Source organism: Acomys russatus, chromosome 32 (assembly GCF_903995435.1).
Source record: "Acomys russatus chromosome 32, mAcoRus1.1, whole genome shotgun sequence".
NCBI lineage: Eukaryota > Metazoa > Chordata > Mammalia > Rodentia > Muridae > Acomys > Acomys russatus.
This window is the reverse complement of record NC_067168.1, coordinates 48,026,352-48,053,140: the sequence shown is the minus strand read 5'-3', so window position 1 is coordinate 48,053,140 and position 26,789 is coordinate 48,026,352. Positions and strand designations below refer to the sequence as shown.

The 26,789-nt window shown below is 45.5% G+C and overlaps 1 protein-coding gene across 1 annotated transcript in view; it reads right to left on the bottom strand.

The window, feature by feature from the left end:
* Nucleotides 1–26,789, bottom strand: part of Topaz1 (testis and ovary specific TOPAZ 1) — a 58,855-nt gene that overhangs the window by 17,090 nt on the left and 14,976 nt on the right. Inside the window, exons 5-12 of the mRNA XM_051140278.1 lie at nucleotides 20,168–20,232; nucleotides 17,112–17,251; nucleotides 13,930–14,015; nucleotides 12,844–12,969; nucleotides 12,162–12,225; nucleotides 6,748–6,899; nucleotides 6,489–6,581; nucleotides 1,239–1,354 (exon numbers count right to left, since the gene is read on the bottom strand). Coding sequence (XP_050996235.1) covers nucleotides 1,239–1,354; nucleotides 6,489–6,581; nucleotides 6,748–6,899; nucleotides 12,162–12,225; nucleotides 12,844–12,969; nucleotides 13,930–14,015; nucleotides 17,112–17,251; nucleotides 20,168–20,232 — 842 coding nt within the window. The remainder of the gene's footprint in view (nucleotides 1–1,238; nucleotides 1,355–6,488; nucleotides 6,582–6,747; nucleotides 6,900–12,161; nucleotides 12,226–12,843; nucleotides 12,970–13,929; nucleotides 14,016–17,111; nucleotides 17,252–20,167; nucleotides 20,233–26,789) is intronic.

The following is a 26,789-nucleotide window of genomic DNA, read 5'->3' as shown; positions in this document are numbered from 1 at the left end:
TTATGACTCAAGTCAAGTCCTCACATTCATGTGACAAGCACTTTTCTGACGATCTCTCCAACCCCCAAAAATTTGCTTTTCTTTTTCTCCATATAGGTATATTGCTGCTGTTATTATTTAAAATTCCAGATCATTGTATTTTACCAATAAAGACTCAGGAGCCAGATGTTGTGGTGAAAAACCTGCTAGCTCAGAGAGGCAGAGAAAGCACCAGCTGACCTTCCTGCTCAGTTCACATCCCAATGGAGAAAGCCCAAAGGCTCACTAACTCAGCTGATAGCCCAGGAGAAAAAGGCCAAAAAAACCCAAGGCCAAAGGCTTGCTAGCTCAAGGCCTAAAAAACCCAAGGCCAAGTTGCTGAGAAGCTCAAGAGCCTAAGAGCTAAAACTAAAATCCAAGTAAAGCCCAAGAACTGAACGCGCCAAAGCCCCTTCTACTACTACACGCTGTCTTAAATACCCCTCAACTCAAAGTCCCCTACTCTTTAATCCCTGTCAGCTGGTTTCTTGCTCTGCCTCTTAGCCTAGGGTTAACTTTATTAAATCCTGTGTACAAACAGACCTTGGGTTAAAGGCGTGTTTAAGGCCGGTTAAACCACACCTTATCACCTGTTTACAATAAACAGAACGTTTTGGATTAAAGGTGTGTTAGGGCTCAACCACAAGAAACAGCGATTTACAGTCAATCTCAGGGATCACACTGGAATCAAAGGTAGATTTTTACAGTTCAGAGTCTCATGGGTCCCACTGAGACCCAATGCCCTGCAACATGTTGCAATACTGCTTGTTTGCATTCTACCCTGCGAGAGACAGAACCTAGAACCTGTGCGTGCCAGGTAAGTGCTCTCCCAAGGAGACCCGCAGTCTCATGGCAGTGTACTAAATCAGATATTAAATAAATGATTGGGGCCTCACAAACTAAGTAGGCATAGTGGATGGGGGAAAAGCGAGAGCAGCAAGCTAACAAGTGCGCCAAGGAGAGAGACAGAAAGATGAAATAATCTGCTTACACATTACTGCATTGTATTACGTGCAATTAAGTAAGCAGTAAAATGTGAGCTGGGAGAGGCTCCTTTGCCCTGCGTGGACACTAAGATTAAATGCGGAACCAAGCAGAAGCAGCTGCGGTCAGCTGTGGCTAGAGAGGAACGGGCTTGTGATGGGCGCAAACCCCTGAGATAGGAGTGTTGACCTCTCTTGGCCTCCACCAAGATAAGACCTGATAGTCTCCTATCTTACCTGGATTTGGCTTCCAGAACTGCAGATATTTCTTGCTGGGATGCCTGTGTTTGGTATAAAAGCTTAACAATATAGTTCAAGTGCTCTGAGTCAGGTACCATCCCAGTTTCAACAAACTGCAGAAGGAAAAACAAAAACAAAAACAAAAACCAGTAGTCATTCCTGTAAAGCTCTGAAATAACTGAGAAGTCAGTGTGTGAGAAATGACTAAGACAGTGACAGAAGGGAGTAAAACACGGCTCAAGGGAATCGAAATGTATTAGCAAAGTTTGAAGCATAATTTTCTCAAGTATTTGAGAACCACAGAAAGATGCCTAAAGATTTTTAAGCACACATGGGAGCAATACTTTTGAAAATAAAAACTGAATTTTCTTCCCATTCTCTAAGTAATGTGAACTCAAGTCCTCACACTTGCATGGTAGGCACTTTCTACCCACTGTCCTCCGCGTCCTCAAAATGTTTTCAATATTTGAGAGAACGTATGCCTTATCCCCTCATCTAGATTCGAAGGGAGTAACAGGAATTACAAATGGGCATGGTGTCCTGGTTATACGTATTTGTTTATTTATTTTGTCAGCTTGACACAAGTGATAGTTATCTGAGAAGAGGGAACCAGAATTGAGAAAATACCTCTATTCGACTGGTCTTGTGGGGCATTTTCTTAAGTGTGGTTAAAATGGGCAGGCCCAGCCCATTGTGAATGGTGCCGCTCCTGGGCAGGTGGCCCTGGGCCGAGCAAGGCAGCAGCACTCTTGCATAGCTTCTGCTCCCGTTCCGGGCACCAGGTTCCTGCCCTAATGTCCCTTCACGGAGGCCTGTGATTGGGATGTGTACGCTCTTTTCCAGGCTGTTTTTGATTATGGTCTTTTATTACAGAGGCAGAAACCCCAGTGAAGACAGATGGGATAACAAAACAGCAGGGAGAGTGGAGAAGTTATGTTTTCATGTGAGGTGCCATTTGGTCATTAAGAACTTAACACAGAAAGAAGACAGTTTCTTTTAGTAAAGGGAACAGTAAGAAGTCACTTTGGATCTCCTATCTTTAACTTGTAGGAAATTTGCATTAAATTTGATAGTAGGTTCTGAGCAGGCCCTAGAAACTCCTTTCTAAGTTATCTGATTAAATAAACTGGAAACTGTTTTAGTGAAAAACTAAAACCGACTGCTTCCTACCTGTTACAAGCTGGGATCCTTGAACTATTCCTGCTAGCAACTCTCGATGTAAAGCATGGTCAGTTAAAAAATTTTTTTATTTATTAACTTTTATGTACATTGGTATGTTTTCTGCATTTCTGACTGTGTGTAAAGTTGTCAGATCTTCTAGAACTGGGGCTACAGACAGGTGTGAGCTGCCATGTGGGTGCTGGGAATGGAACCTGGGTCCTTTGGAAGGGCAGCCAGTTTCTTAACCGCTGAGCCATCTCTCCAGCCCCCAGTTTTATTTTTAAAAAGGAAAACAGCTCCCTTCTTAACCCTGTTGAACTTTATGCACACCAAGCAGGTTCACTGTTGTGCTTTGTAACATCTCAAACAACTCCTCTGGTCTCTACATGCCCCATCATGCTGTGATTTTTGACCAAATGGACAAAGCCAACTATAAAACATGTCAAAGAACAAATTAGCTACCTTGTAACTGGTTCCCATAAAATCTACCCTTTAGCTGGGCGTGGTGACTCACATCTTTAATCCCAGCACTTGAGAGGGAGGCAGTTTTCTGTGGATTTGAGGCAACCCTGGTCTAGGTAGTGAGTTCCAGGCAGCCAGAGCTATATGATGAAACCCTATTTTGAAAAACCAAACAACAACAACCACCACCACCACCACCACCACCACCACCACCACCACCTATCCTTTAAAAGTGCTCAAATACTAGGTGGTGGTGATGGTGATGGCAGCAGCAGTGCATGCCTTTAATTCCAGAACTTGGGATACAGAGGCAGGCAGTTCAAGGCCACTCTGACCTACAAAGTGAGTTGCAAGTCAGCCAAGGCTACAGAGAGAAAGCCTATCTCAAAAAACCACACACACACACACACACACACACACACACACACACACACACACGCACACGCATGCACGCACACACGCGCGCACACACACACACACACACACAGAGCGAGCTCAAAGTATAAATTATTTAACTAGGTTAACAGCCCATTTATGAACATACAATGAGTTTCTGTAATCTCCATGGTCTGTAGGTTAGTTGATTGGGATACATTATACTGCTAGAATCAGGAGAAGAGACACCTAAGGAAATATTATATTGCCATTGCTCACCCTGAAAAAGTCTCCATAGGGACACGGATACTGCATTAAGCAACGGTTAGGAACAGTGGTTCTGTACTAACTGTGGAACCAACAACCTCTTTTTTTTAAAGACAGGCTCTCATGTTCCTCAGGCTGGCCTCAAACTTGCAATTTCTGATTCCCCTGCCTCCACCTTTGGAGAGCTGGGATTATAGGCATGTGCCACCATACCTGTGTTTATCCAGTGCTGGTTGGGCTATATTAGATATTTTGAAGCATTCAACAAGTTAAACTTGGGAGATAGAACTGAGCTGGTAAAATGCTTGTTACACAAGGGAGAGGACCTGAGTTTGGGTCCCACCACCCATGTAAACTGTTGGGCACAGCTGCTATGGAGGTAGAGACAGGAGCCCTGGGGTCTTGGTATCTAGGCAGCCTGGCCTAAACCAGTGAGCCCTAGTTCCTAGTGAGATACTTTGTCTCAAAAAATAAAGTGGAAAGTGATGCTGACCTCTAGTCTCCCTGTGTGCACACATATACACACACATTAAAATATTTTTTTTACACATTAAAATCTTAATGTGTGTTTTTGGAAAGCATTTAAAAATCCTTATTCCCACCCCCTGGCAGCGGGCAGAGACACCTTGGTGGTGGTGGTGTTCTTGTATCAGTCAGGAGCAGAGATTGCAGGCCCTTGTTCACCTGCCTTGGTGTCCAAAGCTGTCTTATGCCTAGGACTCATAAAAATAAAATCAAATCCACGCAGTGCAGCTCAGGAGGACAAAGGCAGAGACCTGTGGACCACCCTCCAGCACGTGACACAGGTGGGTCATGGACACCTGCTTGCTGACATGCCATGCAACAGATGGAGGGTGGAGGCTGACCAGCTGTGTGGCTAGCCTGCAGTGGGAGACATCAGTGTGTGAGAATTTGGTGGTCAGATGGGAGAGAGAGGGAAGTGGAGCAGCTGGAGCATTATGAAGAGTGGCCATCCTTGCCACCTGAGGCCACGGTGAGGTCCCAGGCTGACTTGTTGCTGAGGGCCATGTCTGAGGCTGTGGCTATGTAGCAGGGTTCAGGGCTCACATCACCACTAGAGAACACGGATGTCCCTGGTCAGGGCAGCTGCTGGGGACCACATGGATGTCCAGGGCTGTGTAGAGTTGGCCTTGCTCCTCACAGGATATGCGACCTTGTACCTCTCCTGGACAGCACAGTCGTGCTGGCCCTGGACAAAGGGGCTCAGGTGTGCCATCCCTGATGGCAAAAGCGTGGGGGAGCTGGCCCCACCACTCCTCTGCTGTGAGATGGCATGCTGTCTTCCCCCTTCTCAGTAGTCAGGAGAGCTGGCCCCGAGGGCGTGAGAGCAGGAGGGCTATCCCTGTCCTCTCTCTGGCTATAGCATTGAAGCATGGGCCCTGAACCCCACCTGGGCAACACAGTGGAACTGGCCTTAATGGCAGACACATGGGTGAGCCAGCCCTGAAGGTGTGTGAGCCAGAAGAGCTGTCCTAGCCTCTCAGAGTCTGAGCACTTGGGAGAGTGGACTCTGCTCCCTTGACTGGGCAGGACAGTGGAGCTGGCTCTGGAGGCATGGGTGCTGGAGAGACAGCTCTGAGGACATGAGGGCAGAGAGCTGATCTTACCTTCTGCTGACGGCAGCACTGGGTGGCATAGCCAGAGCAGTGCTGGGGAGCTTGCCCTGGTGTGCTGATAAGGGAGAGCTGGTGGGCTGACCAGCTCAGCTAGCACCCAGGCCCAGATCCAGGGCTCTGAGATGGCTCACCCAAAAACCTGTATCATCTGAGAACAGTTGGGGCTTGTAAAAAGGCCAGTCCTGCTCTTCCAAGGGTGCAGGGTCTCCACAAGACAGGGCAACAACAGGGTAACTGGGAGGATTCCCAATGAGGATTTAGAACTGATGATGTCACTGAAGCCAGAGGTTATGAACTAGCCCAATGACTCACTGCAGTGAACATCTGTGTGAAGATGTATGTGTGCTTTCAGGCATCCCTTAGTTCCTCCCTGCTGCAGGGCATGGCTGGCATATCCCACCCTCTACCCTCAACTTTCCAGCTGAGGGAGGGGCTTCCCTTTACTGTATAATTCAGACATTTTGGTTCCTGCCCATCCTCTTTCTGTATCTCTCCTCTCCTCCTCCTCTCTCTCCTTTCTCTGTGCACACCTCCCTCCCTCCCTCCTCCTGCTTCCAATAAACCTGCATTTATATATTATAACTTGGGCTCACAATTAGCTTATTCTGTACACAGTACACAAGGGTGCACTGTGAACACACTGTGACACACCACAGCTTCCACGATGAGATGTCTTCTGTGCTCTGTTTTGTTGTTCTTTGTGTGCTTTTTACTCCAGAGGGAAAGGTTGCAAGGGCAATGGGCAGACATGAGGGGGTAGGAAATGAGCAGGAGTAGGGTGCATAATGTGAAACTCACAAAGAATCAGTAAAAATTAAAAAAATTCTTTCTCAGTTTGCTTATGTAAATTTTAAAACCAATTTCTAACTACTTTAGTTACAATTTTCTATTCATAAACTGATTTTTTGTGACCTTAAATATTTCAAAGAAATGATTCTTTTAGCTATAGCTAAGAAATAAAGATGAAGATAATTGGGCTGGGCAGTGGTGGCAAGCACCTTTAATCCCAGCACACTGGAGGCAGAGGCAGGCAGTTCTCTGTGAGCTCAAAGGCAGCCTGGTCTACAGAGTGAGTTTGAAGACAGCCAGGGCTACATAGAGAAATCCTGTCTTAAACAAACAAGGTGAAGATAATTTAGAATAACAAAGCAGTCACTTGAACACTTAGAGGCACTTGTGTAAGGGGCAGTCAGTCACTGGAGTGTGCCTCTGAACTACTTCAAGAGGAAAAAGACCATTTGTGAATTCCAGCAAGTACAACATTGATAAAAGACAGATAAAGAATTATGTGAGAACAGTCTGGTTTTGTTATTCCCCAGCAGAGAACACAGGGATAAAGTCATACCTTGCAAAAAATCTCAACTAAAGCTGGTACAGCTTTCCTTAGCTTCATAGCCGCCACATACTCAAATATTTTTAGTAATGTTTTCAGAGCAGGCTAAACAAAAGACACAAACAAACAAAGTCACACTCACTTTCGTGTGTTTCAGTGTACCTTAAATTTTACGACTTCATTTATACTGAACATGTGTTCTCTGGGGAGCAGGTGACAAGCACACAGCGATGAGGCCGGCAGAGTGAGCTCATGACTTCAGGGTACTCACCGGTGTCTTAGCTGTTATGCTGAGCTTCACTACCTCAAAGACTTCTTTCAATAAACAATGGTTGAGTAAAGAAATCAAAAGTTCATTCAGCACTTGTAAATTGAAGTGTATCCCTGGGGGGAACTTTCTGTAGTACTCCAGAAATATATGTGCTGAAAGTGGAAAAAAAAAAAAACCTAGTCATTTGCTGCTCTTAAGACTCTTCTGTAAAGATATTATATAAATTCATCCCTTGAAAGGGACCAGAAATGTCAGAAATGTTTGAGGAAAATGAAGGCAAAAAAGTCAAATGGCACTGATATAAAAAACCCCGCAAGCACGCTCAGCATCAGCCTGCACAGTGTGGGAACGACCGTGGTCTCAGTGCCTTGTTCCAGAGGCTCACTCACACAGGGCTCAGAGGCATGGCCACAGCCTGAGATGCACAGTAATTTGGGGATGGGAGAGGACTACTTTGATACTTATGATTTATTCTTTTGTTTTCTTTCTTTTCTGTTTGTCCTTCCTTCCTTCTTTCTTTTCTGGTTTTTCGAGATGGGGTTTCTCTGTGTAGACGAGGCTGACCTCAAACTCTTGAGATCCACTTACCTTTGACTCCCAAGTTCTGGGATTAAAAGTTGCACCACCACTGCCTGGCCAAAAATGGTTTCTATGAAAACCTCAGAACCCCCAGTATGAAGGCAGGTGTGGTAGCACATGCTTTTAACCTCAGTACTCAGGAGGCAGCGGCAGGCAGATCTCTGAGTTCAGGCCAGCCTGGCCTACAGAGTGAGCTCCAAAGCAGCCAGAGCTACACAGAGAAATCCCATCTTGAAAAACCAAAAAACAAAACCAAATTCCCCCAATAAACCAAAACCCCCAAACTCCATGTAACAGCAGTCAGCTTTGCTGTAAAGCTGTTTTATACACTGCATGTGTTTTCCCTGAGAACACACGATGCACTGCTCTATAGTGCAGGCCAGGCTGTAACTCACAGTGATCCTCCTGCTTCAGTGCCTGGGCTGTGGGTACAGGTGTGCACCACCAAGCCCAGTTACAGATACATTCCTACAGCCATTCTGTTTTGCATGAACACAGTTGCCTGTATAAAAGAAAATGAACTGGTAACATGAAATAAACATGTTACTATATAAATCACGAATAAAACCAGGAGTACTGACTTTTTACAAAAGAAATTGTAAAGTTGGTTAGTGTATGTACACTGTTTACCAACCTGTACCCTTTGTCCTTGTCATTAATCTATGTTAAAAGTTTTAATGTAATGAGCCTTCTGGGGCAAGCAAGATGGCTCAGGGAGTGCTTGCTGCCAAGTCTGCAGATCTAAGTCTGATGCCTGGGACCCACACGATGGAAAAAAGAGAACTGACTACTGAAACTGTCCTCTGGCCTTCACATGTGCACTATGGCTCGTGTGTGTGTGTGTGTGTGTGTGTGTGTGTGTGTGTGTGTGTGTGTGTGTGTGTGTGTGTAATGGTTTAAATATTTAGCAGCTTCTGCTATGAAAGGCTTTTTATGCTTCCTAACTGACCACGAGGTAGACTGGGTATGTTCACTACAATTTTTTTTATTATGTGCACATGAGTAACCCTGGCTTTTCCATTCCAGATGTTTTAAATTCTCACAGTAAGAAACAATATCATGTGTTTGTAAACAGCTGACTGAACTGTCAGTCTTACGAACTGGAACACTTCTGCTTATTATTAAAGATAAATCTAAAATACTCTAACAGTCATTTTCAGTTAAATTTATGTGATCATATATCTTCTAACAATTTCTTTGATTACTTTAAAGCACAAAAAGTACTATTTTCCAAAAAACTGGATAAAAATTGTAATTGTTCTACTAAATTGATATTATATCTGTCCATCTTGGTTTATAATCAGTAGTCATCTAACAATGTTTTCAGGAATAAAACTGGGATGGAAACTTTACATGAAAATTCTAAGATAAACGACATAAAAGAAGAACTGCCAGCTGAGACTCAGCAGGTCCTGAGGGTCAACACCCGTGACAGCATCAGTCACATGGCCAAATGTAGAAACAACCCAAGTGCGCAAGTGAAGAATGGACAGACGTGGTACACACAGACAACTGAACAACAGACAGACATGTGTTACACACAGACAACAACTGAACAACAGACAGACATGTGGTACACACAGACAACTGAACAACAGACCGACATGTGTTACACACAGACAACAACTGAACAACAGACAGACATGTGGTACACACAGACAACTGAATAATGGACAGACATGTGGTACACACAGACAACTGAACAACAGACTGACATGTGTTACACACAGACAACAACTGAACAACGGACAGACATGTGGTACACACAGACAACTGAATAATGGACAGACATGTGTTACACACAGACAACTGAATAACGGACAGACATGTGTTACACACAGATAACTGAACAACAGACAGACATGTGTTACACACAGACAACAACTGAACAACGGACAGACATGTGGTACACACAGACAACTGAATAACGGACAGACATGTGTTACACACAGACAACTGAATAACGGACAGACATGTGTTACACACAGACAACAACTGAACAACGGACAGACATGTGTTACACACAGACAACTGAACAACAGACATGTGTTACATACAGACAACAACCGAACAACAAACAGACATGTGTTACACACAGACAACTGAACAACAGACAGACATGTGGCACACACAGACAGACAATGGAGCACTGTTCAGCCTGAAAGGGTCACAATCCTGACAGATGCTGTAAGAAATGAACCTCACGGACAGAACACTAAGTGAAATAAGCCATCAGAGGAGGTCAAGTACTGCACTTCACTCACATGAAGGACCTGCGATGTGTGAGTTCACAGAGACAGAACAATGAGACATTACTGAGGCATCAGAGTGGAACAGAGGCAATGGTGCTGGTTAACGGGTAGAGTCCATCTGGAATGAGCAGTGCTGTTAATCTCTCACACAGCACTATGGACATACTTAGTGCCAATGAGTCATGCACTTAAATGCTTCAGAAATGTATGCTGTACGCATCTTATTGGACAGAAATGTTCTGGCAGGACGTAGGACTAGAGTATCTCATCATGGACTGGATCCTCGATGGGAGGAAAACACTGAACGAAAGGTGAGTCAAGACCACTGTGCAGATGTTTAATTTCCTTAAGTGGAGGATGCACTACCCCTACACAAAGGAACAGGGTATGTTAGAAACTGAACTGAATGCTGGGTGTGGTGGCGCACATCTGTAATCCCAGGACTTGGGAAGTGGAGGCAGGTGGAACTCTGTGAGTTCGAGGCCAGCCTGGTCTACAAAGTGAGTCCAGGACAGACAGGACTATAAGAGAAACCCTGTCTCAAAAAACCAAACCAAACCAAACCAAACCAAACCAAACCAAACCAAACAAAAACTGCTCCCTCTGCCCCCCTCAAAAAGAAAGAAACTATGCGCTGCAATTCATAGGCACAAAGGAACAAGCTGCATGCATTTGGGGGACGGGTTAAGATTTAATTTTTAAATTTTATTTATTTTTGAAGATTTCTTTTGTGTGAATGAACATTTGCCTAAATATATGTGCACCACGTGTGCAAGTACCTATACAGACTAGAAGTGAGCATCAGATCCCTACACCTGGAGCCACAGATGGCTTTGAGACACCTGATGCAGGTGTTGAGAACCTGGGTTCTCTAGAAGAGGAGCCAGTGCTCTTGACCACTGAGCCAACTCTCCATCTTCAATTTATTTTATTTGTGGTTTTTTCCAAGACAGGGTTTGTCTGGGTCTTTGCTATCCAGTAACTTGCTCTAGACTAGGCTGGCCTTGAACTCACAGAGATCGGAGTGCTTCTGCCTCTCAAGTGCTGGGATGAAAGGTGTGTGCCACTACCACTGGCTCACTTTATTTTTAATTTATGTGTACACGTATGTTTGTGTGTGAGTTTATGCATATGAGTGACATTGCTTGTGGAGGCCAGAAGAATGGTCAGGGGCTGGAGTCACAGGCAGTTGTCACCTGCCTATCATGAGTGCTGGGAACCAAACTCAGGTCCTTTGTAAGACAGTGCATTCTCTTAACCACTGAAGCATCTCTCTAGGGTACACACACACACACACACACACACACACACACACACACACACACACGCCACTAACCCTGCAGTTTTCTATCTGGGGACTTCCCCACCGCTCCCATTCATGTCATCCTCTTTTCACAGGTTTTGAAATGATTTCTGAAATTTAAAAACTCCACTACATTTAGCCCTGTTTAACATCTAGCCTGTCAGTCCCTGGGTCACAAGTATGTTCTCATACAGGGTCTTATTGCCTTTAACTTTCCAGCTTCCATATTGGCTCTGAGGGCTCTCGGATGTTCTCGGAGACTGAGACTGGAGCTAGCGGATGGACATGAAGCTGTGACGCACAGGTGCTACCACACGGTGTGGGTAGGAGCCGTGCCAGGAACAACTGCGTATAAATACTGGATCTCATCCTCCTGGGGCTCATAAACTAGCATGGTGAGGAGATGGAGGCAAGGATAGGGTGAAGCTGTAGAAAGCAGACAAGGGCGAAGAGAGGAAGTGACCTTCTCAGTAGGACTGAACCCTGACAGCTGAGCAGCTGCGCAGCCTGGGAAAGGAAGGGTGGAGCAATGTGCGGGTAGATAGCATGGTGCAGCAGCACAGGCTCAGGGCCCATGGTGATGGAGCTGCATGGGACTTGCCAGCATGCTGCCCTGGCAATGAGGGAAAATAATGTGGAAAAAGAAGAATAAAGAGAGGAAAATGGTGTCTACGGCAGCCTTGCACAGAGAGCTAATGGCCAATGAGCAAGACACTTCCTCTCTCACAAATGTAAATGAAATTCCCAAGTCAAGTACACAAAGGAGTTACACTGTTAGGTGGACACAATTTTTAAACTAACCAAAGTAAAAAACATTTATTTTTAATCATTTCTAAGGCCAGCAGAGCCAATCTGAGGTAAGACAGGGTTTCTCTGTGTAGCCCTGGAACTCTCCTGGAACTCACTCTGTAGTCCAGGCTGGCCTTGAACTCAGAGATCCACCTGCCTTTGCTTCCCAAGTGCTGGATTAAAGACGTGCACTGCCCCCACCTGGCTATTAGTTTTTTAATTAAAAATTACTGTGTGTGTGTATATGATGCACGTGTGGGGTGTTGAGTATGAAGGCAGAAGACAACTCTGGAGACTTAGCTCTCTCCTTGCACATTAGGTGGGACACAGGGTCAAACTCAGGCTGCTAAGGGACACAGGGTCAAACTCAGGCTGCTAGGCTCCCACAGCAGCACCTTTCCCTTTCTGGGTAATTTTAACACTCAGTGACAAAACAGCACAGATATGACTCACTCACAGCAACTTGTAATTATTGTTCAGTTATTTCATACCTGCTCGCTGCAGCAAAGGCTGCTTATTGACACTTATGTACTTCTTAAACACATCCGTGCAGATCTACAAAAGTCACAAAACATTAAATTACCTTTATATGTTTTATAAGCAAACAAAAAGTTATGAGCTTAGAGCATTAGATTAAAAGTTTATGTTTATGTCATTCACAGGCTTGGAACCATCACTAGACTGATCCCTCTGCCTCCACTTGGTAAGTTCTGGAAGTTCAGGTGTGTACTGCTGTGGCTGGCTGAACTGCCACGTTTGAACCATCCACCAGGAGACAGGCAAAGAACACCAAGAGTGTCACTGCGGCATCACCCAAGTAAACAGCGCAAATGCCCATCAGTCTTACTCTTTACTGATAAAGTTAGCTTTGATGAAAGGGCAGAATAGAATATTAACTATTACGGAGCAATGAGAAAGAAACGCTAACAACTAGATTTCAAAAACTACTGAGCAAAAGTGGGCAAGCCAGGTGCCATGGTATGCACTTTTTGTCTGGGAAACTTGGGAGATAGAGGCAGAAGGAGTTTGAGCTCACCCCGAGAAACACAGCAAGCCTCTGGGTACATCTACACAGATAATTTATATAAAACGTAACCCCAGGCTATCGGAGCATCAAGACAACCCAAATCCAGAGCGTGCAGTGAGCGTGTCCCCACGGCAGAGGGGCTTTACCTTCTCATCGCCCTGCTCGGGCACATGGACAAACTTGCACTGTGCTCGCTCACAGCCCCGCAATGTATTAAAGTGAGACTTGCAGTATCTATGGGGTATGACCACCCCTAAGGGTTTTCGGAATACCTAAAAGATTAAAAAACAAACAACAAAATTTTCCATGTTAGCCATAAGACACAGTCAAGAGAGGGCATTGTACTGGAAGTTTTGGCTCCTTTAATAACTCAGTTATGGTAACAGTATGTATGTATCTCAAGTGTGGGATATGGAGATGCTTTTAGTTTGTCCACAGCTGATAACAGGCTTATGTGGCTCAGAGAGGAGCTTGGTCTTTGCCAGCTGCAGATAGTTTAATTCTGAGGACTCTGAGAGGGAATAAATACCAGAGCCCAGAAAGAGGACGGATGCTTCGAGGAGATGGATGGAGAAAGAAGGCTGCTGGACTGCAGGACATCCTGGCGACTGAGATTGGTGTTTTCCTCAAGAACCCAATGACTCTAACCACCAGAACTCAGTCTAAAGACACCTACATGCCCTGTCCCTCCCTTCTGACCTTCTTTCTTTCTTACCTAGGGCTGGGGGACTAGAAGGGAGGTAGAGGCATTAAAGAACCAAGTAAAAAGCAGTTTAAAGAGGCGCTTACAAGTCACATCTGAGTGTGCCAATGCCTTGACATAAAAACTAGCTCAGTGTGAGTCACTTGTGGAGTCTATCAATTTTTTCATATAAAAGACTCTTCCAGGATTATGATAGTTTTGTTCAACATTCTTTTTGTCCCCCCTTAAGATAGGGCCTCACTGGCTGGCCTTGAACTCACAGAGATCCGCCTACCTCTGCCTCTGGAGTGTTGGAATTAAAGGCGTGCGCCACCACTGCCCGGCTCGATTTTCATTTTTTAATATTACTTCAAGCTGTCAGTGGCGAGCATTCTCTAAGTTGGTATATATTCTCTGCTGCTCACTCGCAGGTGACCCCACCCGGGACGTGTGCCTGCAGCTGCGTGAGGCAGGACTGTACCCTTCTGCTTGTACTGCCCTATGCGTGGGCTATAATTTGTAACGTTGTTTTTTCAGGAGGGGGACTTACCCCCACGGCTTTTTCTCTTTTAAATATTTCACAAGTGTCAGGACTCTGCAGTGGTAGGACAGAACACCTTCCTGGAAATCTGAAATCTGGAAGCAGAAGAGCATTACAAACAGGTACATGAACACTGACTGATTTTTGAACAGTGAAAGTCACTCCTGTCTCTGCTGTGGTTTCACTCTGGCATACTCTTCATTCTTTAAAAAACCTTATTTTTATGTATATAGGTATTTTACATATGTCTTTTCACCACATATAATGTCTGCTGAGGCCAAAGGAGGGGGTCTGTGGTGGTTTGAATAAGAATGACCCCCCCACAGGCGTGGCTCATATATTTGACCCCCCCCACAGGCATGGCTCATATACTTGAATGCTTAGTTATCAGGGAGTGGCACTCTTTGATTGAAAGACTAGGAGGTGAGGGCTTGTAGGAGGAAGTGTCACTGAAGGTGGCCTTTAAGGTGTCAAATGCCCAGTTCTCTTCCTGTGGCTTGCAGATCAGGCTGTAGAACTCTCCAGCACCGTGTCTATCTGCAGGCCATCATGTGCATGATGATATGGACTGACCCTCTCAAACTGTAAGCAACCCCAGGTTAAATGCTTTCTTTCAAAAGAGTTGCTTTGGTCATAGTGTCTCTTCACGGCAATAGAATAGTGACTAAGAGTGTTGGAGCCCATGGGAATGGATTGAAGACAGCTGTGAGCTGATGTGGGCACTGGGAATCAACCCATCTGCTCCAACAGCCAGTGTGTTTAACAAGTCATCTCTCCAACTCCCTCTTTTATCTTTTTGTTCCCTATATTAAAAGTGTGATCATGCCTGTGTAGGTGTGTGTGTTTGTGTGTGTGTGTGTGTGTGTGTGTGAGAGAGAGAGAGAGAGAGAGAGAGAGAGAGAGAGAGAGAGAGAGAGAGAGAGAGAGAGAGAGAGAGAGAGAGAGAGAGAGAGAGAGAGAGAGAGAGAGAGAGAGAGACTTGGGCATACACTGACATGCAGCACAGCACATGGTTGGAGGGAAGAGGACAACTTGGAGAGATCAGCACTCTCTTTTCACCGTTTCCAGCGATCAAACTCAGCAGTCAGGAGGCTTGGGGCAAGCGCCTTTACTGGCTAAGCCATCTTGCAGGCCTTGCTATGGCACATTCTTACTCAACTTAGACTTGCGCTGCTGCCGTGTGTATTACTGTGAGATACCAAATGACTCATGTAGCAGAACCATTCTGTCTGGCATGAACTCTGGAGTGGTGGCACCTAGGCTTTAAAGTAGCTTTTGTCAGTGGCTGTCATCTGAGATTTTATGGGTTTTTTCCTTTGAGGGATTCTCAGAGCCGTTGTATAATTTAGTCTGAGCCACCCCTGGCGAGCCTGGAAGTTTTGTGTGGCTGAGAACCGCCCTTCAGACAAGTCCTAGATCAGACAAGAGGTTTTGGTGTGTGGAAACTGACTTGCTACAAGCGCCTTTTGTGTAACAATAAAACGAGCTCAAAGGTTCTGGTCCTTCAGAGGCTGATCCCCTGCAGCTGAGAAGCCTCAACTCATCCTGCAGTGTCTCTTTCCTTGATCAATTGTTCCAGAACACTGACAGACTTACCCGACACACTTCTAAGACCTGAACTTAAAATTTAAATTTCATTATAGGCTGCAGATAAGTTTCTTAAAAAAAACACTTAAGCAGCCCTGAGTCCCAGCTCAGTTAGACACCTCACCCAAACCCTTCGTAAGGAAGAATACTGACAAACCCATACATGGAACTTGATTGGGTCTTTGACAGATTTATAGTCTGAACCCCTAACCCTCTATGAAGCTGGAGACCCTATAAGCATAAACACCAAAGAGTGCACTCTCCTTACATGCTCAGAGAAAGAGGGTGGCCTTCTGAGACATAAACAGGATCCTCAGAAACCCAATCAAATCTTGATCCTGGATGCCACAACCATTGGCATAAGTATCTATTTAGGCCCAGCCTGTGAAGCTTTGTTAGCCATGCAGCGCATGCGTCTGCTGTGGGCATGCAATGCCTCTAGAGGCCAGAGCTGCTGGACACCCTAGAGCTAGAGTCAGCGACAGTGTAGGCCTCCTGCCGTGGGTGCCAGGAACTCAACTCGGGTCTTCTTAAAGCAAGTGATCCTAAATGCTGAACCATCTCTCTCTCTAGGCCTAATGGTGCCTTTTAAAACAAGAAGTAGAACATTTAAACACATTCTTTTTTGGGGAGGGAGGGGCAGAGAGATGGCTCAGAGGTGAAGAAGCCTGGTTGTTCTTCCAGAGGTCCTGAGTTCAATATCCAAACCACAAGGTGGCTCCCATCATCTATAATGAGGTCTGGTGGGCAGGCATACATGCAGGCAGAGCACTGTATGTAATAAATAAATCTTTAAAAACAACAACAACATTCTTTTCTAAAGACTATTTTTATGGTGTGTGTGTGTGTATGTGTGTGTGTGTATGCAAGTGGGCTTGCCTCTACGTGTGCATGAGGTGGCAGAGTTTGTATCAGGTGTCTTCCTTTATCAGTCTCCACCACACTTTTCTTTGTGGCTGATTTTTGAGCTAGACCAGGCTAGTCCAGGATCATAGAGATCCACTTACTTCTGCCTCCCATGTGCTAGAGGAGTGTGTCTCCACACCTGTGCTCAGGTGCTCCCATGTGCTAGAAGAATGCGCCTCCAACCTGTTATGAGGTAAGTCCTTGCCCACTGAGCTATTTCCTCAGCCCAAGTATTTGTATTTATGCTGCTGCTTATATTTTATCTCTATTGTATCTAGATATAATCTGGAACAGGCTGAAGGTCTGCTGCCTATAACTTTACAGAAATTTACAGTATGAAAGTTATAAGGCTTTGAAATAAAGCACACAGCCACTGTGGGCTCGCTGCAATGTCTACAACACACTTCGGGCAGCATGGAGTGAGTGCTGGAAGGTTCTCACGCGTGAGATGTGTGCGACACAAAGTAAGTTCAGCTTCTAAACTCATTTGTCAACACATCTCATTTTGTGTAGAGAATTATGAAAAATAACAAAATCCTAAACATATACAAGTGTAATTAATTAAAACACGAATATTTTAGCGATTTCACACAATAGCGTTGTCACATAGTAGGTACTTTATTTCAGCAGCAACATCTCCTGTGAAAGTCCTATGTTACTTCAAGCTGACAAGATCTTAATAAGAAAACGAGCATTACCATTCATCCAGGGCACTGGCACTGCGTCGTCTTGATGGCTGTTTAGCGTCAGAGGAGGCCCTGGGGAGCACAGAGGCCTGGGGCCCAGGGCTGCTAACTGACACTCACTGACCACTACCTCTGCATCTCGACACTCTCTGCTGTATGAACAGAAAGACTGAATCAGAACGTCAGCTTCTTTATAAAATATTAAAGCATCAAGGCTCAGGAAAGCAGAATGTAACCTCCTGCTACACGTGCCAAGCATCATTCCATGCACTAATATCATGAGTTTGCAATATTTCCAGTGGGTGTCCTGTCTTCTGTAAATTTTATTTTACTTAATAATTTATGATGATGACGATGTTTTGGGAGGGGTGCATGTACCACAGTGAGTGTGCGGAAGTCAGATAACTCTGTGAGGTTGGGTCTCTCCTTCATTGTTATGAGGGTTCAGGTCACTAAACTCAGCTTGCCAGGCTTGTAAAGCCAGCAGCACTTGTACCTGCTGAGCCATCTTGCTAGCCCAAGGTTCTGTGTCCTTGACATAAGACCAGCACTTGTTACATGGTTGAGGTGAGGATAGGAAGTGTGTATTATGGGTTGAAAGCGAAGCATTCTCCATGGGCTCATGTATTTGAACACTTGGTTCCAAGAAGATGAAGCTATGAAGCCTTTAGCAGTGAGTGGCTGTGGGGCAGGCCTTGAGGGCTGTTAAAGTGTGAGCTTTCTGCCTCCTGATCCACTGGGCACGGTGAGTCCCTGTCCTCACCTGTTTGCCATGAACTGTGCCATGTTTTCTCTGCCATGATACATCCTCTCAAACCAGAGCCCAAGAAAACACCTCTTCCTTTAAGCTGCTTCCGACATTTTGTCGTAGTGACAAATCAAGGAATACAGGGTGGTGTGGTCACACCACAGCACACAGCGCGCGCACACACACATGCACGCCCGCACGCATGCATGCATACACATACTCGCGCGCGCACACACACGCGCACACACACCAGAAAACCAAAAACACTAGTAACCACAACAATAAAAACCAAGCTTTTTTGAGATGGAGTATCACTGTCCTTGCACTCCCAGGTCAAGTCACCCTCTTGTCTCAGCTTCCTGAGCCTGGGAACTGTAGAAACACACTGCTGGGCTTGGGAATATTTTTTATCATACGCAATAAAAGGTTCAAGAGAGAATGAAGGCATCTACTTATTCCCCTGACCTCAGAATGAAGCCTGTGCCCCAGAGCACAACTCCCTCATCCAGTTTCACAGCTCATGGTTCAGTTACGCAGGATAAACCACAGTGCTAAAATAATAAATGGAAAACTCCAAGAATTATTTCAAAGTTCAAACCGCATCCAGTTCTGTAGAATAGGATGCCGTCTGGCCCTCCTGCTTCATACAGCATGGGCTGTGAGCACTCCTCCTGGTGGTGTCTGCAAGCGCCGGCACTGGATCCACTGTCACACTGCACTGCTTGTCTTCAGGGAACCCTTCCGGAACCGCCTCTGCTGCCACTGCTGTTTTACTTCATCTCTTCACGTGGGCAGTCTGTCTTTTCACATCATTGCGACATGTGACAGAACAGGCCGGTATCAGAACTCATACAGCATAGCGTTATAAAAATAATTGTTCCTGCTGGCCTCTTACTGTACCTTAGTTATAGAATGCATGTGTTGTTATAATGAAAGAAAATCCCAACTGTTCCATTTTACCAATGAAGACTCAGAAGCCAATGTTAGGGTGAAAACCTGCTAGCTCAGAGAGGCAGAGAAAGCACCCAGCTGACCTTACTGCTCAGCTCATGTCCTGAAGGAAAAAGCTGTTCTTACTAAGCTCAGCTGACAACCCAGGATCTAAAAGCCAAAGAGCTAAAGAGTGTAAGAGCTCCTTTTCCTCCTCCACGCTGTCTTAAATACCCCTCAACTCTGTGGCCCTCCTTTCTACTTAATCCCTGTCAGCTGGTTTCTTGCTCCACCTCTTGACCTAGAGTTAATTTTATTAAATCCTGTGTACACAACGCTCTTGGATTAAGGGTGTGTGCTAGGGCTGAGACACACCAAACAAGGACAGATTTTTACAGTTCACAATCTCGGCACTCAGAATGGGATCAAATATCCTGCAACATGTTTGTACAGGAGAAAGCACACCATGGCAAGGGTATGAAGTTCCAGGCATCTGTGTGGTCTTGGGACTACCCTCTGTGGACAGAGAGGAGCAGCTATACACACTCTCTTTCTGGATGTCTATACAAGAAACCTATACATGTCTGAGAGTTCTCCATGGACAGAACCATAAAAATATCACCAGGATGATGATACAAACAACTTTAACTTGCCCACTTTCATGTGGAATATCCTGTATAACAAATTTCATTAAAATATGAGTCTGGAAGTTACTTACGTAGAAAAATAACTTGATGTGTAAAAACAGGCTGGGAGGTGGGGGTCAGGGAATCACAAAAGCAAGTCAGCTAGCCAGACAAATCTTCCTTTGTTTTCTTTCTTTCTTTCTTTCTTTCTTTCTTTCTTTCTTTCTTTCTTTCTTTCTTTCTGTTTTTTAGACATGGTTTCTTTGTGTATCCATTGCTGTCCTGAACTTGCTTTGTAGACCAGGCTGGCCTCAAACTCACAGAGATCCACCTGCTTGTGCCTCCTGAGTGCTGGGATTACAGGTGTGTGCCACCATGCCTGGCTAGACAAATCTTATCAGACAGCCTTGAGCTCAAGCAGAAGACCCCACCTCTCTCTGTAAGGTACACAAGTGCTGAGAAAGATCGAACATTAACTTCTGGGTCACATATGCATACACACACATGCATGTAAACCCACACCCAAGTGCCTACACACATGCAAATACACACACAAGTGCAGCTACACACATGCAAACACACACACAAGTGCAGCTACACCCATATAAAGAATAAAAATAATCCATTTCGTACCAGCTTTATAGTAACTTAAATCACCTTTACATCTGGGAACAACTGACACACTAGTGAAACCACCGCCATGGGCACAGCTTATAGGATGCCGGCCAATGACATACCACAGATTCAAAGGTTACGTCACAGACCTTCTGCAGACTTCACGAGTGCTCTCCTGTTCTTCTATAGTAGCTGCCTTTCCTGAGCTGCTGCACTGTGAAGAGATTACAGCGAGTGAGCATTTCTGTGACACATTTAAACCATGAGGTCTGCTGGGTTTACTAGAAACATGTGGTATGTAAGCTAACAGTTAGATGGCCTAACGACAGTTTGACACTACATAACTTAAAATGCCCAACAATGACTTACAACTTCTCCTGCTGCTGGGCAGCTGGCTGGCCTCTAACGCCAGCTGTGGAGGCAGGTGGGTCACTAGCTGTAGTGCAAGGCCAGCTTTATCTACTGACTGGGCTTGAGGTCAGCTTAGACTAGATGAGACCCTGTCTGAAGCAGACAGACAGAAAAACGAACAACACTGGACAAATGCAACATTAACAAGTAAAAGCACCAGGTGTGGCTTGGCGTCAGACTACATGTGCAGCACGTATGACGTCCTCAGTTCAGTACCACAAGACAAAACAAAGCATCAAGTGGAGAGAGTGCCATGTTCCTAGAGGAAAATGGTGATGATAAGAAGCTAATCCCAGCACTCAGAGGCAGAGGCAGGAGGATTGCTGTGAGTTCCAGGCCAGCCTGGTCTACAAAGTTAGTCCAGTACAGCCAAGGCTACACAGAGAGACCCTGTCTCGAAAAACCAAACCAAACCAAACCAAACCAAACCAAACCAACGAACCAACCAAACAAACAACCAAACAAAAAAGCAGCTAACTCTCCACAGTGCTTCTACACACTGAAAACTAGAAGCTTCTTAGCATATATGAAAGGGAATAAAAACGCATTAACTTTGTAACACATCTTAGTATGTTTTAGAGCATGCTTTCCTACTGCTTCTGTTTTCCAAAGGGCTGAGAGTATGCTGAGGAAGCATGCACCAAGTACCAGTAGAAAACAAGAGCTTACTTTTCCACATAGTACTTATTAGTGAGAGGGCTGCATCGAAAGGCACTGGCTGTTTTCCCAAAGCTCCTGCACTCGATTCACAGCTCCACATGGCAGCTCACAACCATCTGTAACTCAAGTTCCAGCAAATCCAACAGCCATAGCTACTCTCCACTGGTACGAGGCATATACATGGCACATACACGTGCACGTGTGTGTATATGTGTACATATACATATGTGTACATATACATATACACACACATATACGCAGGGAAAACACTTATATACACATGAAAATGTTATGTTGTTGGTTTTTTTGGGGGGGTGGACAGGGTTTCTTTGTGTAGTCCTGGCTGTCCTGAAACTCACTCTGTGGACCAGGCTGGCCTTCAACTAACACTATTTTTGCCTCTTGACTGATGGGATTAAAGGTGTGTACCCCCACCTGGCTGAAAAATTGTTTTAACAATATGCTATTGGCAGTATTTGAAATCTCTGAGAAAATGATTCAATCAACAGTAGAACCAGCTAATAAATGTATAGAAAATAAGAATGATGCCAATTCATTGTAAGCCAAATGTCTTTCAGGTTTCTTTAAGATTAAAAAAAAATAGATATAAAAGAAAATTCTGAAAGTAACTGCAAGATCAGAAATTCTGAAATTACCAGAGAAAATATTTCAAGGTATAGGAAAAGATCAGGACTTTGTCTATAGGACTCCAACATATATATAACCGAAATTCCAGAAAAAACAGGCAAAAAAATAAACATAACCTCACAGAAAAATAACAATAACTTTTAAAATGCTGAAAAATTATTAACTAGATTCAAAAGAAATGCAAATTAAATCATTTGTAAAGAGCAGCAGCTGGATAAGTTAAGCGCTGAGTTGATGGCGTGAGGAGAGAGCAGCTCTAGTCACACTGCTGGGGTGAGGAGAGAGCAGCTCTAGTCACACTGCTGGGGTGCAGGTCACAGTGACCTCTACACTGAGAACTGACGATCTAACTCTAGGAGTTGACTTAAAATGTGTTTACATATGCAGGACACCTGTGCTACGATACTTAGATAGCCAGACAGGTGAAACGTCCATCAGTAATGCTACAGGTGCAAGCACAGCCACAGTCACACAACTGAGAAAACATGGCAGCTCTATGTACACTGAAAGGGGATGATCTCCACCGTACATCGGTGTGGAGGTTTGAACCAGAACGACTTCCAGAGGCTTGTACAGCTGAGTGTTTGGTCTGCTTGGTGTGGCACGGAGTGAGGAACAGAAGGACCAGGAGGTGTGGCCTTGTTGGTGTGGGTGTGGCCTTGTTGGAGGTGGTGTGCTGCTGGGAGTGGGTTATGAGGTTTCAAAAGCCCATACCAGGCCCAGTCTGTCTGTCTGCCTTTCTGTCTGTCTGTCCCTCCCTCCCTGCCTGCCTGCCTCCTGACATGATGATAATGGGCTAATCCTTTGAAAACGTAAGCAAGCCCCCAGTTAAATGGTTTCTTTTGTGACAGTTGCCTTGGTCACGGTGTCTCTTCACAGGCATAGAACAGTGGCTCACACAGTCAGCAACAGCAAAGTACATAAAGGATGGCACTCTACAGTTTACAAAATTAAAAAAAGCTGTGGTGGGCCCAGTGTGAGAAGCAGCAGTCTCCCTTTTAGGCTAACCTTTCTGCAGAAACTGTAAACTCTGCGTCGAGTATTTTAAAACCCATGCCTGGAAATCCTAGAGAGTGAACAGCACTACTCATACCCGAGCTGGAGCTACTCTGAGAAGAAAAAATTTGCCCTAACGACACAAACACAAGACAGGGTTTAAGGCAAAGCAGAAACTAAGGAGTAAAGCTGAGAGTCCTGGGAAGGAGGTGATCCAGAAAGTGAGGGCGCCAGACCTCAGCTCTGCTCTGGCCTGTCCTTAAGCACAGGGGGCCAGCCTGCAGGTGTCCATGGCTCCTTCTCTGCTCCAGCTTCCCTGTAGTTCTGGTCACAGGCCGGGTGGAGTCTTGCCCTAAGGGCACCATCACCACTCCCTTTATTGCCCTGGGATCACACCACCACTCCTTTACTGCACTGGGATCACACCACCACTCCCTTTATTGCTCTGGGATCACACCACCACTCCTTTACTGCACTGGGATCACACCACCACTCCCTTTATTGCCCTGGAATCACACCACCACTCCCTTTATTGCCCTGGGATCACACCACCACTCCCTTTATTGCCCTGGGATCACACCACCACTCCCTTTATTGCTCTGGGATCACACCACCACTCCTTTACTGCACTGGGATCACACCACCACTCCCTTTATTGCCCTGGGATCACACCACCACTCCCTTTATTGCAGTGGGATCACACCACCACTCCCTTTATTGCAGTGGGATCACAACACCACCACTTCCTTTACTGCACTGGGATCACACCACCATTCCCTTTACTGCACTGGGATCACACCACCACTCCCTTTACTGCAGTGGGATCACACCACCACTCCTTTACTGCACTGGGATCACACCACCATTCCCTTTACTGCACTGGGATCACACCACCAGTCCCTTTATTGCCCTGGGATCACACCACCACTCCCTTTATTGCACTGGGATCACACCACCACTTCCTTTACTGCACTGGGATCACACCACCATTCCCTTTACTGCACTGGGATCACACCACCACTCCCTTTACTGCACTGGGATCACACCACCACTCCTTTACTGCACTGGGATCACACCACCACTCCCTTTATTGCAGTGGGATCACATCACCACTCCCTTTATTGCAGTGGGATCACACCACCACTTCCTTTACTGCACTGGGATCACACCACCACTCCCTTTATTGCAGTGGGATCACATCACCACTCCCTTTATTGCAGTGGGATCACACCACCACTCCCTTTATTGCACTGGGATCACACCACCACTCCTTTACTGCACTGGGGTCACACCACCACTCCTTTACTGCAGTGGGATCACACCACCACTCCTTTACTGCAGTGGGATCACACCACCACTCCTTTACTGCAGTGGGATCACACCACCACTCCTTTACTGCAGTGGGATCACACCACCACTCCTTTACTGCACTGGGATCACCTTTCCTTAAGCTTTATCTACGTGAGCACTAGACTTGCTTCCAACATTACATTTCTTGGTGCTTCTTTTCTCTCCCAACTTTGTTTCTGTTTTTGCTTTTTACCACTTGCTCTTTGTCATTGTACATCTGTGTAAGAATGACCACTAATAGCAACATGACACAGTCACTAGTAGGCTGTCTGGAATCTCCTCTGCCAATACCATTAATCGAAAACTATTCAGTTTAGGCTTGGGAAAATTTTTAGGATAAGAGCAGAAAGCTGCCATATTCTTTGCCAGAGTATCACAAAAATGATCTCTAAGCCACTTATTAACATTCTTTCTCTGTGGAACCTCTTGAGCTGTGCTCACAGCTCACAGTCCTCTCAGCATCACTGTCAGCCATGGCCCAGTAAGCTCCACTTAACACGTTCAACTGCTGTTCTAGTCCAAAATCCCTGAGTCTTTCATATTTCTCCAAACAACAGCATGGTCAGGCCTGTCACAGGAATACCCCACTCCTGATACCAACTTTTGTTTTAGTTACTATTCTATTGCTGTGAAGAGAACATGTCTGAAGCAACTCTTATAAAACAAAGTGTTTAACTGGGGGCTTATTTACCAGTTCAGAGGGTTAGCACATTATCATCATAGCAGGAAGCATAGTGCATGCAGACATGGACTGAGAGCTTACATCTTGGTCCGCAGGCAGGCAGGCAGGCAGGCAGGCGGTGGTGGTCAGGTGGGGTTGGGGAGACAGAAAGGGACAGAGCCAGAGAGGCAGACACTGGGCCTGGTGTGGGCTTTTGAAACCTCCTCTAACAAGGCCACAAACACAGCCATACCTCCTAATCCTTCCCAACAGTCCACCAACTGGGGACCAAGCTTCTAAGTATATGGGCAGGCGCACGCGCACACGCACACGCACGCGCACGCGCACACGCACACGCACACGCACACACACACACACACACACCCTATGAGAAGGAGACTCCCAACAGCCCAGCTAAGACTAAAAAATCCTAAACACAGATCTCAGCTGCTTCCTGCTACAGGGAAGTAAGGTGGCAGCTATTACACAGCTCAGCCATGACAGCCCCTTTATCCCAGAGAAACAAAAGCTTAGGTGCAGATGGCCCCTACACAGGTGTCCATAGCCAGCAGCTCTATTTGTAATATCCCCAACTGGAAGCACCCAGATGTCCACCGACAAGTGAACAGCTCACCAACTGTGGTGCACCCACGCTGTAGAGCACTGCTGAGGAGTAAAGCATCAAATTACTGGTGTACGGGACAAGGTGAATGAATAAACCTCAATCTGAGGTGACTACAGACTACATGATTTCATTTACATAACATCCCTGAAATGGCAAAGCTGTAGAAATGGCAAGTGTGTGTTAGGGCTAGGAAGCCTGGGAGCAGGGAAGAAGCAGGCCTGACTCTAAGGGGATAAGATGAAGAACAGTTTTAGTCAGGTGGATGATCTGTGGCACAACTGCATTATCGCCAATGGACAGAGGCAAGGGCTCCCCGAATTAAGACCACAGGTGGCCCCAAAGTTTCTACACTGGGCTACAGTTCTACAACATGACCACTGGGGGAAGTGCCCCACCATCATCTTAAAGTAAGCAAATTTTTGGTGAGCTAACAGTGCTACGTCTTCAGCTGCAACTTGAAACTATACGAGAGGCCAGGCTGTAGTGGTGCACACCTTTAATCCCAGCACTCAGGTGGCTGAAAGAGATGTATCTCTGAGTTCGAGGCCAGCCTGGTCTACTGTGTGTGAGTTCCAGGACAGCCAGGGCTACACAGAGAAACCCTGTCTTAAAAAAAAAAAATCAAAATAAGTAAATTATTAAAAAATAAAAGAAACTATAAAAGGAGACCGGAGAGATGGCTCAGTAGTTTTTTGTCACTCTTGCAGAGGACCTGGGTTCAGTTCCCAACACGCACATGACAGCTCATAGCTAGCTATACTCTGGGGCTGTAACTCTGCCCTGAGTGACTCTTTCCTTACTGACATCCATCTGTACTTATTTCACAATTCTTTCACTGTCATCAGGTGATCCTAGCCTCCACAAGTGCCAGGCATGGGGATATTATACTTTATATACATGAAGATAAAAAATTTATATTAAATAAAAAGAAGTAAATCTTTAAAAAACATTAAATCCAGAGTAAGCAGAAGAAAGGGAAAATATAAATCAGAGTGAAATAGGTAAAAAAGCTAAAGAGAATCACTGAAACCTAAAGTTGGTTTTCTTGGAAATTATCATGACAGTAACAGTTCTCTAGGCTAGATTTTATTGATTTAGAGGAGGGCTGGAGTCAGCCGCCTGCAGCTGCCTTTTTTGTAAGTGAAATGGTAGGTGAGCACAAGGAAACTCTTATAAGCTCTTTCAGTGTCTTGACCTTTGGTAGAGCGAGAGCCTGAAGGACTAAGGGGAGCTCACAGCCTGGTGACCGACTCTAACAGGAGCTGCACGCCAGAGCTCAGGCCAGCGTCGCCAGCGCTGTGCCTCACGCTGTGCCTGGAGGAGTCTGCCCTGGACTCTGCCCTGAGTGTGCCCTTTTTAACTTATGCTTTCACTGCTATCATGTAACCCTGGGTGTGACAGCTGTACTGACCTCTGTGAG